At 35.0% G+C, this 16,441-nt stretch overlaps 1 protein-coding gene across 8 annotated transcripts; it reads right to left on the reverse strand.

The window, feature by feature from the left end:
• Positions 1–1,724: 1,724 nt before the first annotated feature.
• LOC114714728 (succinate dehydrogenase subunit 6, mitochondrial) lies at positions 1,725–15,268 on the reverse strand. 8 transcript variants are annotated; one of them, XM_028899494.1, is made up of 6 exons: positions 14,593–14,724; positions 8,355–8,426; positions 6,543–6,718; positions 4,091–4,193; positions 2,222–2,377; positions 1,725–1,915 (listed from the first exon to the last, which is right to left on the reverse strand). In XM_028899494.1, exons 1-5 carry the CDS (start codon positions 14,624–14,626, stop codon positions 2,223–2,225), a joined length of 540 nt encoding a protein of 179 aa, XP_028755327.1. In that variant the 5' UTR covers positions 14,627–14,724; the 3' UTR covers positions 1,725–1,915; position 2,222. The 8 variants fall into 8 exon arrangements, with proteins under 8 accessions (XP_028755327.1, XP_028755328.1, XP_028755331.1 ...); XM_028899495.1 differs by lacking the exons at positions 1,725–1,915; positions 8,355–8,426; positions 14,593–14,724 and adding exons at positions 7,851–7,911; positions 15,054–15,268 and having other exon boundaries at positions 1,997–2,377; XM_028899498.1 differs by lacking the exons at positions 1,725–1,915; positions 14,593–14,724 and adding an exon at positions 15,054–15,268 and having other exon boundaries at positions 1,997–2,377.
• Between the last annotated feature and the right edge of the window lie 1,173 nt (positions 15,269–16,441).

Genomic DNA, 16,441 nt, shown 5'->3' on the forward strand with positions numbered 1-16,441 from the left:
GTATCATAGGTTAACAAAGTTAGAGCCAACTCAGACAAATTTGACGGCGTAAAGCTATCAAGAACCAACAGCCAGAAACAGATATAATTTGAGGGACCAATACCATTTATTTTAAATTTCAGGGACTAATACAAAAAGGGCCTCAAATTTGAGGGACCAATACCACGTCTAGGTCATATGCCACCTATATGCTAACTCATCAGTTAACGGTATTAACGCCATGTCAGCAAAATTTAACGGTGCCAAGATGCCAGGGACTAACGGTCTGAAACGGACATAATTTGAGGGACCAATACCACACGTTTTAAATTTTAGGGACCAATACCAAATTGGGTCCAAATTTGAGGGACCAAAATTTGTATTAACCCTAAATATTACTCCTCTGGTCCTAATTATAAGACCCAATTGACTTATTTGAGGAGATTAAGGAAGTAAGTTAAGTTAGTTATTTATAATAAATAAGTGTTGTTATTCCTAAAATATTCTTGCTAATTAAGTATATTGGCTAAAACTATCATTATTAGAAGGATTATCTTGGAAAAAAATGCATAAATATAAGAGAGAAAATGGATTGGGTCTTATAATTAGGACCAAATAAAAAGTCAAATTGGGTCTTATAATAAGGACCGGAGGAGTATTACATTTTCATTGGATTACATTACATTTCTTAGGATTCAGGAAACCAAACGGATTGGCACTAACCAATCCCTATGAAACAAAAGGCTAACATCATTAACAATATCTCTACAAGGGTGATCATGACTGCATCCTATAGTTAGCAACGGCTTCTTTCATCATTGTGTTTGGGTATATCATATTCATCATTTTCATTCTGTTTCATTTACATACCAAACAAGTGAAAAATTTCCGCTTTCCTTCTTCTTTTGTTTTTTTAATCAAAATACAACCCATCCATCAAACAAGCCTTCATTTCTAATTAGGAACCAAAGTGCGCCACATGCATACTTCATCTATAATTTGATTGGTACGAGTCGCTTTCAAATTCGGTTAAGACAGTAAATTGCATTATTGAAAATGTCATCAGTTACAGCCCAAGCCGATAAAGTTAAATTAGCTCAATTATCAACAATTTTATTGAATTATTTTATTTAACATTTTTTTCAGACAAAAACACTAATTGAGTTAGGCTCGCTAACAACATAATCCAACTCTATTTTAAGAACCCAGATTCGTCTCCCTTGTCGTGCTAACAGCTAAATAGGATATTCACCCTTTTTTGGATAAAATTCAACTTTATTTATGTAAATTGACCACTTTGGACTGTAATAAGGAAAAAGTATGATTCATCTTTCTAATATATATATATATATATATATATATAGATATATTTATATTAAAGGAATGCAAAATTATGTTAAAGGAATAAAAATAAAAGTACACTTGGTTCAAAAAAAATGTACGGAGAAAAATTGAAAGGATATGAAATAGTAGCACCAACTCAATAAGTAACATACTACTCATCCAGTTTTTAATATAAGACCTATTTAACTAATTTAATTAGATTAAAGAAGTTAGATAAGTTAGTTAATTATAAAAAATATGATATGCTTTTCTTAAAACACCATAATCATCTTTCTTAATACTCTTCCACCCTCACTTACTTGATTATGATCAAAGAAATATCCATAACGATAATTTAGAAAAAATTGATAAATATTATAAATAAGTTTTATATTTAGGACCAAAATTAACTTACAATTAAATTCTATATTAAGAACTGGAAAAGTACTATTTATATCTCGTAGATAATACAGCTCTCTATAATTTAGATAGTACAAATTCATAATTTTTTTCCTGAAATAAAAAGAAAAATCATTAAAATATGAACCATCTAAATGTGCTTACAACAGATGGATGGTGTCTATGCAATAGAGCAGTTTCAGCGTTCCGTAATCTGTAGCCCAGCTAAGGAACAAATTTAGAACTTAAAAAAGAAAGAAAGAAAGGTCAAAAGAAAAAAAAGACAAACACACAGTTAAATGAGAACAAGATTTATGCACTGAGGAAAAACATTGCAGTAAATAATCCAGCTTATTCCACACTCAAAAGGGCTATAATGCCTGGAATTAATCTAAAAGTATGCTACCATACATCAAGATTCAAGACAAGGTACTGCTTATTCATTGAACCATCACACAAGCAAGTACTGGAGAGTTATATAATTGAAAAGGCTGTAAACGTTCACAGTAGGATAGGGGACTTTAAGATCGTCCTTGACATTTCTTTTCCCACCATTCCATGAACTTAACTTGTGCAGCCGTGGTATCCAACCTGTAAAGTTGAAGTGTGTGATTTGCAATTTCATGGCCAAATGTCCATCCAAACACGCCCCCGGCAACAAAAGACAGCCCGGCACCTGTTAATTAAGATAGAAGAAATAACAGTGGAAGCGTCAGCAACGTGGATGCAAGTATTACACCCAAATGACTGAAATCTATTCAGAAAGCTTCTTCTTTCATTGCAAATCATAGCATGTGTTTAGAGAGGCGAAAAACTCTGCATGCAAAGAAGCAGCCTGAGAGCTCCTTCTCTGAAAGCCACACAGACAGTGATTAATAAGATTTCAAAATTTCAACTGCCAAAATGTGTAATTTAATTAAAGAGGGGGAGGGCGTGGAGGGATTCTTATTATAATTACGGACCTTCAAAATATATCATCATCATCATCATTATTGATGCTTCTTAAATTTATCACCCATACTCCCTAACATTACAGCTTATTTTCTTGATATCACAAGGATCTCTCAAGGACCATAAAAATAATTGACCACTTATACTCCCAAGTTTTCCAATATTATTGAATATGTTCCAAATTTTGGATGAAAATACCATTATAACATCTTGAAGATCAAGTTATAAATTTAGGAAGCTTGAAGGATAATTTAAGAAACCATTAAGGCCCCGCGTGGTACGAAACATTAAAAATAAGAGGTAGGAATTGAGAGTGGGATTGAGAAAATGTATTAAAAAAGTGTTTAGCATCCAAAATTACTTGTTAGATAGGATTGGACAAACCCATATATGTGGAACTGAGAAATACCATGAGGGCAAATGGTATTTCCCAATCCCACTTCCATAAGCTTGTCTAATTCCATATAATAAGCAATTACCCATGCTAAAAACTTTTTTAATGATTTTTCTCTACAATCACAATCCCTATCCCTTATTTTCAATGTTTCATACCAAACGGGACCTAGAGGTGCCTTATTTCTATGGCCTTCAAGAAATTTTAAGTTTTATGACTTTAACTACATCACTATGAAGTTTAAGGTTCCGTACAGCCATTTGGCCATGCAAAATCATCATTCGCTATTAGAAGAAGATATAAAACAGTGAAAATGACATTTAAAAATCTAAACTCGTAATGACAGTTAAAGACTTTAAAAATCAAAATTCTTCCCAAGGATCAATGAAATAAGTTACTGTTGTTGCTTTTTTTTTTTTTTTGGATTACTCCATCCGGTATCCCAGGGTAATAGGCGTCTTTTAGCTGTGACAACAACCCTAGACTAGTCCGGATTCGGGGGCTTGCAAGGATCCTTTCGGACGGCGCCCCTGGCCCCTTGGAGTGCTGCGTTCCCACGTCTCGAACCCGAGATCCGTGGTTAAGCTAGGACAGCCCCAGCCAGCTGACCTAACCCCGCGGGGTTAGTTACTGTTGTTGCTTATTAAAGTTACCACCTATGTTTCCTAAAATTACTGATCTTCCATGTGTTACAGGTGTGTTTCATGCAAAGGTAGTGACAAAAAAAAGCATTCTTACAACATCTAGAACAAAAAAGTGTACCTTTAGGGAACATAAGTGCTACCTTGAGGAAGCACAAGGGATAAATTATTATGTCCATTGCCCTCGAGGTACTTGAGCATCAGAAACATGAAGTAGTAACTTTAACAAGCATAAGAAATAACTTAATTCTACAGTCCTTGAGAATTTATATTTTATGGTTCTTAACAAGTATTGGTAAAAGTTACGGGTCCTCAATGTGATTTTCCCAGGAAAAGAATTGCCATCATCTAAAATATTAAATTTTGCCAAAAGCATCAGCAGTAGACAGAAGTGGTACACTACCATGCAAACTCTTGGAATATTTGTAAGCAAAGCCTGCAGTAGATACTGCTCCAATGATACTTCCTGTGAGACCATAGTTCACTGCTTCTCTTGTAGTTTTCAGCTAAAATGATAGCAAAGAAAAACAACTTTGAACTCAATTTTCTGCTCAAACAGAAATTAAACAAATTTTCCAGAAGGCAATTTTCTTTATTCAGAGAAACATTCAACAAATACTGCATATAACAGTATGATTAACAATTATCTTCCACAACTGCAAATTGAAATGATATTTAAAAACCAAAAGAATATGACCAATTGCATGTGTTTCACCCATTTTTAAGCGTAAGTTGAAAGCTTCACCTAACCAAGTCCATATCCCGATTTAACATGAAAACAACCATTCTAAGAATAACTATATAGTCTGTTGATACAAATACTGCTAAATTAATAATATCTTTAATAGCAAATCATTCCATACACCAAGCTATACATTAGTGACTTCAAATACTTAACAAGTCAAGAATTCAATTTCTAGGACTGAATATATTAAATAGGATGAGGTCATTTATAAACAAAATGCTACACATCACAATAAGAAGATGAATCTTTGGCCTTTTAGTTGTAAGTAACTTGAACTACGAGAAAGTTTCAAAATTTCTAACTATTGCATTTGGCTAATGGTCGTAACTCAACATGCATCTTAAACTAATTAATTTATCAAATGATTAGGTCATTGGCTTATACTCAGTGTTTATGAAAGCTTCCAGAAGGGTAAGTTTATGTTTGATCATTTATCTTCACCCACAGGCGAATGGCAACACTAACACAAATTGAAATACGTCATGTGAAGAAGTGTTCCTAAAAGTTGGAAGTCCAAGTAAAAACTTCAAATATGTTTGTCAAAAAAATAGGCTTTATAATCCAAATAAGTCTCCATATAGAAGGAGATACAAATGACCTTTACACATTCACATTACTATAGCAAATACCAACATTACACTATTACCTACTTTATTATCTAGCTCCATGGAAACTAGAAACAAAAGTAAGTAAATCATATATGCAAGGAGAATTTTTCTCAACCAAACTGATCCAATACCAGAGAGAGACAAGGTAAGAATTATCTCCTATTTTAAAATTAGAAACTCAACCAAATCTGATATAATATTAATCATCTAAAATAATTAATTCCATTCAGCTTAAATTTGAAAGTAAGATTTTCGGTTCGGATCTTGGATTTACTCCCTCAAGGGCAGATAACTCCAACAATTTGTCATCAAACTATTTACAACACCCATGGATGCACCAACAAGAAATTCAATCATGATTCAAATTAGCAAATACATAGAAAGTCAGCCGATTAAAAAATCTAAGGCATAGACAACAGCACTATTGATAATACAAGAATACCAAAATGAACTCCTGGATTAAATCATGTATTATGTATCAGAAGCACACAAGTCGCTCTTTTCCACTTGTTGAAACCACTATCTCTTTCCACATCCAGATAAGAGATAAAGAGAATATTGAGTCTTCACATGCTTACCCAAGCAAATATTTTCTTCAATTTCTGACCAAGTCCATTCTCCTTATAGAGACAAATTTGTAGGTGTATGAACTATTCTAGAATTTTAAAGTTCCCCCTGATGTTAAGATGTTTTGATAGAAACTGAATAGCATTAACGTTTATCCTGTCTGAAAACCCCTTTTTCTCAATATGCCCACCATGCTTATAAATAGTTCAAAAACAGCCGCCCCTTTTCTCAAACTCCAGCACCCTTTCAGTGTAGTGAATTGTCAGGTGATTTTGGAGACTTTGGGCGTCCTCAAACATTGGAAGGTTTTGTATTAATATGGTATGAAAAAAAGAAGCTAAATCAAATTACCACTCTTCAGTGTTTCTAGTGTTAGGATCTACTTGGTTGGAGAGGAAGGCTTGAACTCTTAAAGGTCTTCCTTTGTCTTTGGACTTGTGGCATTGTAGTAAAGAAAAGCATTCATCTCCTCAGTGTGGCGTGCTGCTCATGGTAATTTGAAGACATTTCCGCCTCAAATTAGGAAAGAGATTGGATTGCTTTGCTACATTTTATTTTATTCCTTTATTTTTCAAAAAGGACTTTTCTTCCCTTTTGCTTGTTTTTCTTCATTTTTCACATTCATTTCAGAGATTTCTTATTCTCGTCCTTTGTAACAATCTCCTTCCTCAGTAAACCATAGAAAACTTTTCCATAAATGGGTGATACAAAAGGATATACGAAATATGAAATTCCAATAGCAGGAATAGCAGGATAAGGACAGATGAATATCTCAGGAACAAGCAGAAAGACAATGTAACAATAGCAGAAGACGATGTGGAGAACATGCTAACCACCAAGAAGGCCAAAATTTCAATCATACACTCAACAAACTTACATAAGTCGTAGACAGAGAAACCACATAAATAGAATAAATTAGGGGAAAAAATTCTTACTACAGGTCCATGGACAGGGTTAGAAGCAATGAACTCCTCAACATCAGAGCTAGACCAAGAGGGGAGATTCTTGAACCTGGTATAGTTGTCAAGAAATGAGAACCTTTCTGACCAGAATCCCGTAAAGCCTTCCCAGTGCTTCTTGAAAAAGGATTGCGAGGAAGAATCTTCCATCTCTGGCAGATCAATTAAATCAAAACATGAAAGTATAAAATTTTTAAATTTGCAGGATGTATGCCAGATAAAAAACCTTAAAATCCAGCACATGAGAAGCTACAAAATACCTAGAATCCCTAATCAAGAAGCATGTTAGATGTACATAAAACAACATAGCAAAGAAGACATCCACTATAGTCAATGGAAAATAATTGGACCAAACACTTCTCTGACCAAGAAACTCATAAGATACTAGCCAAAGAACAAGAAAATCTTTAAGATCAACATAGCAGACATAACCAAGATAAACACACCTAGGATACACCTGCAAATCGGAAAAGTAACTCACAAATACCAACACTTCATTGTTCATAATAGATATCCCACACGCCACTGTAACTCGCTCAATACCCACTGGCTAATATTAACCAAACAAATAGCTCCAGGGACGGAACAAGAAAAATTATTGGAACTGGGAATTCATATCTAATGAGAAAATTTATAATTATTATAAATTAATTTTCATTAAATATTTATTAAATGAATAATTTTTTAATAGGTTAGCACGGAAAGATCAAAATATGAGTGACAGCAGCTTATAATAATGAAGACTTTTCTTTTTACCAAATAATCCACCATCTCTTACATTTTATATGAAACTGAACATTTTTTCTTTGATCAACATATAGATTGCTATAAAACTTGATTGATTGTGCAACATGGCTTTTTCCCTGATTACTTGGGGGCAGATGAAAATTGAAGAGGAGCAGAATTTAAAATGTCAAAGGAAATAAGAAAACATACACGCAAAAATACATCAAACAGAATTATCTAGAGGGGGCGGCTGCCCCTATTGGCTTGAACCTAGTCCTAGTTCCATCTCTGAATAGCTCAGGATACAAACATTTTCCGAAATTTATTGAAATTAATTTCCACACTGAATAAACCCGATATCAGTTTCAAAGCTTAAAGCAAGCACGGGAATCATTCATACATTCAATCTAAGAAATCAATCCAAGAACACAACAATGCGCAATAAAAAAAAATAACAGATGTTGAAAATTTGAAATTGACAAATTATTACCCAATGAAATGATAGAGAGACGAAGGTGTGTGTTAGAAAGAGAAAGAAAAAGTGTACGATGACTTTACAGAACTAGTGCTGTGAGGAGGAGCCCTGATTTGGATTTCCCTGCAAGAGCTTACTATGATCCTAAACCACCATCATTGGCAAGCGACTTTTATCAATGCACTTAAAAATGTGATTTTTCATCTTCGATTAATAATGTTAGAAATTAATTTCTAATTTATAATGTTAATAGCCACTCTAGTTATTTATTTAATCTTTATTTAATAAAATACACTTGCTTTGTACAGGCTTCAACGATTCTAACAACTTGGCATCAACCAAGGTATATTAATCGCATCAACGATTTTGTTAACCTGGCATCAACCAAAGTTAATCACATCAACTGAGTAGCTATTAGCTACGCACAAGCTTTTGCAAGATATTGCACTGAACAACGACATAAATGCACATAGCCAAGGCAATAACTATGGTAAGGATTTACATGTCCTCATACTTATCTACAGTAAATATGGCACAAACAGACATGCAACCAATGCAAAACATATGAAATTAATGATTAAAACTATCTTTCTCTTGTTTTCCTATGTTGGTACCTTGCTCTGGCTTTCTTCTTGGCAAGCTGGGCTGCCAATTAAATCCTAACATTACCAGTATATATGTAAGGTATGTTAAATAGGATTAACCATAACTAATTCTCTCTATAACCCCCACTCAGGCACACTCTCTTCTCCTGATGTGGTTGGTCATCTCATACAAAATTTCTATATTTAATCTTTATATGTCTAGCAGTCTCTACAGCCTTCCCGTTTCCCATGTTTCTCCTAATTTCCTAGTTTCATCAAGCAGTAGTAATATTGCACTTTTATTATTTCAATCATGCTCTTCAATGAATTTCTAGCATGCCGCAGCAGCAAATATGCATATTATACATGCATAATTAGCTCAAGGATATTTAAGTATCAAAACAATAAGACATTTAAATATAACATTCTTATCACTATTATTTTTTCTGAATGATTCACTGTGTATATTTACTGAATAGCATTTTACATGATTTATAGGATGGGGGAGAATATTCCTAATTATTGTAGATCTGATTTGGTTTCCCTAAACAGCTCCTAGAATCATGGGATAGGATAATAATCAGATATGGTCAGATTTTATCTCAATCTGACCATTACAGCATTTATGATTAAATGATCCTGGAAGATTTAGGGTGAAATATTGGTTCATGAGCTAGCCCACTTTCCCACACTCCCCCTCAAGCTGGTGAATAGATGTTGATCATTCCTAGCTTGTTCCTGAAACCTTCAAATTTTTCTCGAGTTAAGGACTTTGTCATCACGTCTACAATCTGATATCTTGAGGGTATGTAGGCTAGGTCAATCACTTTGTTGTCAATCTTTTCTTTGATAAAGTGACGATCTATTTCCACGTGCTTTGTGCGATCATGATGTATAGGATTGTTGGCAATTTTTATTGCTGAGAGATTATCACACCACACCTTTGTTGGTACCTTGCTTTCCATCTTTAACTCCTTAAGAAGTCTTACAAGCCATATCCCCTCACAAATACCTAGAGCTAAAGCCCTATATTCTGATTCTGCTGAGCTTCTTGAAACTACCGGTTGCTTCTTGCTTCTCCAACTTACTAAGTTTCCCCATATGTAGGAGCAATAACCAGTGGTGGACTGTCTATCCCTTTTAGAGCCTGCCCAGTCAGCATCTGTAAAGAGTTCCACTTCTCTAGAGTCACTTTTTGCAAAGAATAGTCCTTGTCCTGGAGTCTTTTTAAGATATCTTAAGATTCTGTAAACTGCTGTCATATGTTCCTTTTGGGGACTACTTGAGAATTGGCTTACTACACTAACTGGATAACAAATATCAGGCCTAGTGTGGGATAGGTAGATGAGTTTCCCCACTAGCCTTTGATACCTTTCTTTGTTTACTGCTTCTCCATCGGGTTTTATTGTCAGCTTTTGGTTTAGTTCCATTGGGGTGTTGGCTGGCCGAGATCCTAGCATCCCTGTTTCCTTTAGGAGGTCCAGTGTGTATTTTCGTTGGGATACACTTATCTCTCTTTTTGTTCGTGCCACTTCCATCCCAAGGAAATATCATAGTGGACCTAGGTCTTTTATTTCGAACTTTGTTGCTAAATTTTCCTTCAGCCTCGCAATTTCTTTCTCATCATTACCTGTTAATACTATATCATCAACATATACAATGAGAGCTTTTAGTTTGTCATCATAGTGCTTAATAAATAGTGTATCATCTGCCTGACATTGTTTGTAGCCTTGCCCCTTAATTGCTTGGGAGAATTTCTCAAACCAAGCTCTGGGGGACTGTTTTAGCCCATACAAAGATTTGTATAACCTGCAAACTTTCTCAAAGTTTTCTGAATTTCTCATCCCCAAAGGGATTTCCATATAAACTTCTTCTTCTAGATCTCCATTTAGGAAAGCATTTTTAATATCAAGTTGATGTAAAGACCAGTCCAAGTTTGCAGCAATAGACAATAGTACATTCACAGTGTTGAGTTTTGCTACAGGAGCAAAGGTTTCTTGATAATCTATGCCATAGGTTTGAGTAAACCCTCTAGCAACTAAACGAGCCTTATATTTATTTATACTCCCATCTGGATTATATTTTACTGTGAATACCCATTTACTACTTACCATTATTTTACCTTTAGGCAGATTTGTAATTTTCCAGGTTCTATTCTTATGTAGAGCTCTTAATTCCTCTTCGATGGTTTGCTTCCAATTTGTATCTGAAATAGCCTCATTGAAATTCTTAGGAATCTTCACATTTTCTACGTTAGCTACAAAAGTCTTTAGATGAGGAGAGAGCTTAGCATAAGACACATACTTACTGATAGGATGCTGAGTACAGCTCCTTTTACCTTTTCTTAAAGTAATGGGCCAATGGAGATCTTCAGGACTAGGTTTAGGTGCAGAATCATGATGCTGTGTTGGATTAGTTGGGGGCCTTTGTTCAATGTTTTGCTGTTCTGTGCTGTGAATAGGTGATTCTATCGAGTTTTCAGTCATATCTTGATCAGAAATAGAGTTTAGGGGTTCAAAGAAGTTTCTGTGTTGAGGTACAAGCCTGTTTGGGTAGTTTTCAGGTCTGGTTGGGGTTTGGTCAGTCCTGTCTAAGCTATTTTAGAGGCTGTGTTGAGGTTCTGGAGATGTGGCAAGTATAGATGGTGGGGTAATATGTATATCTAGAGGCATGGAAGGGTTTGTGTAGGTTAAAGGTTCTGTTTGCTTGTCAGAGTGATCACAAATTATCCAATCATTTCCCTGATTCTCCCCCTGAGTAGGTGATTTGCAATAATATGGCTGTGTTTCAACAAACCTTACATTCATAGTAATACAAATTCGGTTAGTGATAGGAGAGTAGCATTTATATCCCTTTTGGTTTGAAGAGTAGCCAAGAAAAATGCATTTTATTGCTCTAGGATCCAGTTTCCCCCCATGTTCATTGTAAACAAAAGCAGTGCAACCAAATACTTTTTTAGGTAAAGAGGTAAAGAGGGCAGAGTTGGGAAAATGCTCAAGAAGTGTCTGGAGAGGAGTTTTGAATTTTAAGACTTTGGAAGGCATGCGATTTATTAAATGTGTAGCAGTAAGTATAGCATCTCCCCAAAATCTTGAAAGAACATTTGTTTCAAACATGAGGGCTCTAGGTACTTCAAGTAGGTGCCTATTTTTTCTTTCAGAGATGCCATTTTGCTGTGGAGTGTAGGTGCAAGAGGTTTAATGATGGATACCATTAGTGGCCAAAAAATTTGTAAAAGAGGAATTTAAATACTCTATGCCATTATCGGTTCGCAAAATCTGGATAAAGGCTTGGAATTGATTTTTAATAAAGGCATAGAAATTTTCAAAAAGTGAAAAAACCTCAGATTTATCTTTCATTAGAAAAACCCAAGTTAATCTTGTGTGGTCATCAATAAAAGTTACAAACCAATGAGCTTTGGAATGTGTTCCAGATTTAGATGGCCCCCAAACATCACTATGTATAAGGTAAAAAGGATGAGAAGGATTATATGGGTGAGATGAATATGTATTTCGAACTTGTTTGGCAAAATAGCAAGTGTCACAATGAAATTCAGCAATAGCAGTATTATTAATATTTGGAAATAAAACTTGCATATAATGTAGACTAGGGTAGCCTAATCTAGAATGCCACAACATTATTTCATCAAGGGGCATAGGGGATAAGACAGAGTGACAAATAGACTTTTGTAGGGAGAACCCTTGTATATAGTAAAGGCCATTCCATACTTTAGCAGCGCCAATCTTCTTCCCTAATGCCAAGTCCTGAAAAACACAGCTAATGTTATCAAAAGTAACAAGACAGTGAAGTTTTTCAGCGACCTGTTGTACTGAGAGCAAGCTACATTCAATCTCAGGAACATATAAGACATCATGCAGAGTAATATTAGGAGTAATAATCACAGTTCCCGAGCCCTTGACTTGGGCAAATTGCCCATTAGTAACTTCCACAGTTTTGTGTATGGAAAAATTACTAAAGTCAGAAAATAATTCCTTAAATCCAATAATGTGATGAGTTGCACCAGAATCTATAATCCATAGATTTTTAGATGTAGTCAGACTATGAAAAGCATGAGTGAGAGCACTAGCTGCATGGGCTAGAGTGACAGAAGGTGTAGTGTTCTCACTGTCAGAAGTAGAGGGCAGGTGCTTATCCAAAAATTTGCACAGCAACAGCAGCTCATCATGACTTATGGTTTCATTAGAGTTAACACCTACTAGCATTCCCTTGCTGCCAAGTTTGCCCCTAGGTTTGTTGTTTGGAGGCTTGCCATATAGCTTCCAGCACACTTCTCGGGTGTGACCACTCTTGTGACAGTGGTCACACCACTTATTACCCCTTTTTGCTTTGTGATCACTTTGTGGGCCATTGACAGCGAGAATAGGAGAGTTAGTTGAAGTAGAGGAAATATTAGAGGCAGTGATTAATACCTTTCGGCTTTCCTTAAACTTAACAGTGTTGAATGCTTCAAGTAGTGATGGAAGTGACTTGAGACTCATGATTCTTGCTCGCACATCCTCATAGGAATCATCAAGACCAAGAAGAAACTTATAGTAGCGTTCTTGATCCATTAGTTTTTTGTAATACATGGCTGCTGCAGTGCTGGGCCATTCATGGACCTCATAGAGGTCTATTTGTTGCCAAAGTTTCATTAGAGCAGTATAATATTGAGTAATAGTTTGATCACCTTTGGTTAGGTCATGGAGTTGTCGCTTAACCTGAAATAGAGCTGCTGTGTTTTTGGTGACAAAATAGGTAGCTTTAGCAGAATCCCAGATTTCTTTGGCTGTGGTGGCGAGAAGGTAGTTTTCTCCTATATCGGCAGTCATGGAGTTAATACGCCACGCCATTACTAGGTTGTTTTCTGCACACCATGTTGCAAACTGGGAGTCGGTGGATGCTGGTGGAGCTTTAGTAAGATAGGTCTCCTTATTTCGTCCCCGAACAAACATCAAGACGTATCTGGACCATTGTAGGTAATTATGCCCAGTTAGGCGATGGGTAACCGGAAATTGGGAGAACGCATCAGACTGAGGGACTAGGGCCTGCGTCCCTTGCTGTGAGGGATCAGAGTTGCTGCCCTCAGCAGCGAAGGCGCATGGCTGCAGAAGAGCAGCTTTGAACGCCATTGAGATTATTTTCAAATCAGTGCTCTGATACCATATTAGTTTTTCTAAATGATTCACTATGTATATTTATTGAATAGCATTTTACATGATTTATAGGATGGGGGAGAATATTCCTAATTATTGTAGATCTGATTTGGTTTCCTTAAACAGTAGATCTGATTTGGTTTCCCTAAACAGCTCCTAGAATCATGGGATAGGATAATAATCAGATATGGTCAGATTTTATCTTAATCTGACCGTTACAGCATTTATGATTAAATGATCCTGGAAGATTTAGGGTGAAATACTAGTTCATGGGCCAATAATAGCTAGCCCACTTTCCCACAATCACCAAACTATATATATATATATATATATATATATATAACATTCAACGCTAATTTAATTCCTTTAACCATGTTTTAGACAGCAAAAGTGATTAGCATTCACAAGCATTAAATAGTAATTATATGTAATTCCTTAGCCCATATTATGGTAAGTTTTCCCTTGCAATTCAGTCACCACATATAATCCATTACAGCAAGGAAGAATCAGATTTCAACCTCCAAGATTAGCCCATTTAGCCATATCATTACTTTATCAATTTCAATCACTTTAATATAATCTGTCTACACAAATGACAACAGCACTTGATACACACACACACACACACACAGAGTTTTCATTAATATATAAACATTTTAATTACTGCTAATTTAATAGACATGATTTTAAGCTTCCCCCGTTTTGTTCATAATGACAGAATCACACGCATAGGCTTCTATTTCTTATATTCATCATCGTAGCACATAAATCAACATCTTTGAACCTTTTATGGATTCTTATTTAACATCAGTGACAGCAAATAACTAAGTTTAAATCAGTTTCCGAACAGCAATTATTCTTCACATTTGATGAGTATTTAAATCAATTTTAATCTTCAAAACTTTTAGACAGCAACACTTTAACCGATTTTCTCTCTCTCTCTCTCTCTCTTTTGACATTCAAAACGAACAAGCAACTTTGTTCAAACATAAGGACCTACAAACACATACTCATCATCATTTAAATAAGATTATACACGCCTAATATAATCTACTCAGCAAGGAAGAATCAGACACAAGCATTCATACCACCAACAAGATCGCGCGCCCGCGCAAGCATCATGTCCTACCATTGCAATCCCACTTAAACACAGATTTGTTCATTTTAAACTGAAGAGTTCCTCTGTGAAATAGCCATAGCAAAGAGACAAAATCAACAAGCCCACATAAAAGAAATTCCGCATCAGTCACAAAATCCATTCACACACTTAAACATCAAACCCCCAATCTTAATCATCTAAAATTTCAGTTAGCATCAGAAAACAAATCCTCTGGTCCGAAATTCATCAATCATACAGAATAATCAACATGCAGTCATATTTATCAACTACCCAAGCTTTAATCTCCAGTAAATATTTAATCTACCTCTACTATAACTCCAACTCCCAAATCACGGCCTTTCCCCATCACAAACCCCAAACCAGTCACCCTTTCAACCCAAAAATACTCCAATCGAAGAACCAGAGGCGGTGAAAGGTTTAGGGACCTACTTTGGTTCGAAAACCAGCTCCCACGACGCCTAGACCTTCCTCAAAAGCTTCCTCAGCGTCCTCTCCCTCTCAGACCTTCGAGGTCTCTCTCACTCTCAGCTTCTGTTCTCTCAATAGTCAATCTCTCTACTTAGGATTCAATTCGAAAATGAGCAAATGAGAATGGATCTGATGGGTCAAGGGCCCGTTCCCTCCGGGGAAGGGCAGGGGAGGGAAAGTACGGAAGGGTAGAAAGATTTGGGGAGAATTACAATCAAATGCTAAAAAAAAATAATTATTAAAAAGTCTCAATAATAATCTAACTTGTCTGTAATAACAAGTTTTTAAGTGGAGAATGACAATTTCTATAATTTGTTTTATAATTTTTTTTTCTCTTTTTAAGATCTTATTGTAATTCTCTCAAAAATTTTAATATTATTTTATTGTGTCAATAATCTTTGTTGGATTCAAGAGAAGAAAGGAAGAAGTGATAATAACTAATTTACTATTTTATTTATGATTTTTTAACTTCCTAGTTTATATTTCTGAACTTCTATTATATATTAATTAATTTCAGCCTTAATTCAAATTGCATAATATACAAAAGTTCACGTTGGCAAAAAAAAAAAAAAAAGCAGTTCCAACTTGTTTCATTTTTACCAAGTATTCTTTTTTGGCTGAGTAAAATTGGCAAATTTTTTTATTTAAACTTAACGCCCATCCTTTTATTTATTCACATAAATAAAATAAAACTATTGCTAATGAAATTTAGATAAAAAAAACTGTTAACTTTATAAACAATATCATCAAAATCTCCAATCATCCTCTCATTTTTAAGTTCTAAATCTAATTTTTCTTTTATAACCAACCTTCGCCTATCGTTTGATGAAGAAATTCCAGTATCCATTCCATCATTCACTCTTATATCATGCTGCACTTTCACAGAATCTAGAAAAATATAATATATCAATCACAATTTGTTAAAATAAAGAAAGACATCTTCATTATAATTTATAACATTTTGCTGTCACAGTATAAGTAATAGAACACTGACAGTAAAAATATAATCCAGTCATCTCCACATAGCATTGTTAGTATATTTTTGTGGACTGATAGCATTGTTAGTATATACCAAAATACACAACAGTCATCAACAATAGTTAGAAGTCCTTTTTTTTTTTTTTTACCAGAAGAAGTTCTGTTGAATATGCATTAAAAGTCAGCATAATAAGTGGTCAAACAACCATCCAATGAGAACCATAAAACATGTCCATTATCACTTGTTTTTTAATTGCAGCTGGAGATTGGACCGTTGTCCTAAGCTTATCAACAACACAAGTAAACAATATATGGGAGGTATTTTTTCCACCTTAATCCCATATTCTTGAAGCATTTTGCAAAGTTCATCA

This window comes from Neltuma alba, unplaced genomic scaffold, assembly GCF_004799145.2.
Source record: "Neltuma alba isolate B1F8T4 unplaced genomic scaffold, ASM479914v2 tig00011538_pilon, whole genome shotgun sequence".
NCBI classification, from domain to species: Eukaryota; Viridiplantae; Streptophyta; class Magnoliopsida; order Fabales; family Fabaceae; genus Neltuma; species Neltuma alba.

Coding starts and splice junctions, on each gene's coding strand:
- LOC114714728 (XM_028899494.1), bottom strand. CDS start 14,626: ATGATGCTTGCGCGGGCGCGCGATCTTGTTGGTG. Junction 6,719..8,354: donor CATAGGAAAACAAGAGAAAG/ATAGTTTTAATC, acceptor TTGATCTGCCAG/AGATGGAAGATTCTTCCTCG. Junction 2,378..4,090: donor ATATTCCAAGAGTTTGCATG/GTAGTGTACCAC, acceptor CTTAATTAACAG/GTGCCGGGCTGTCTTTTGTT.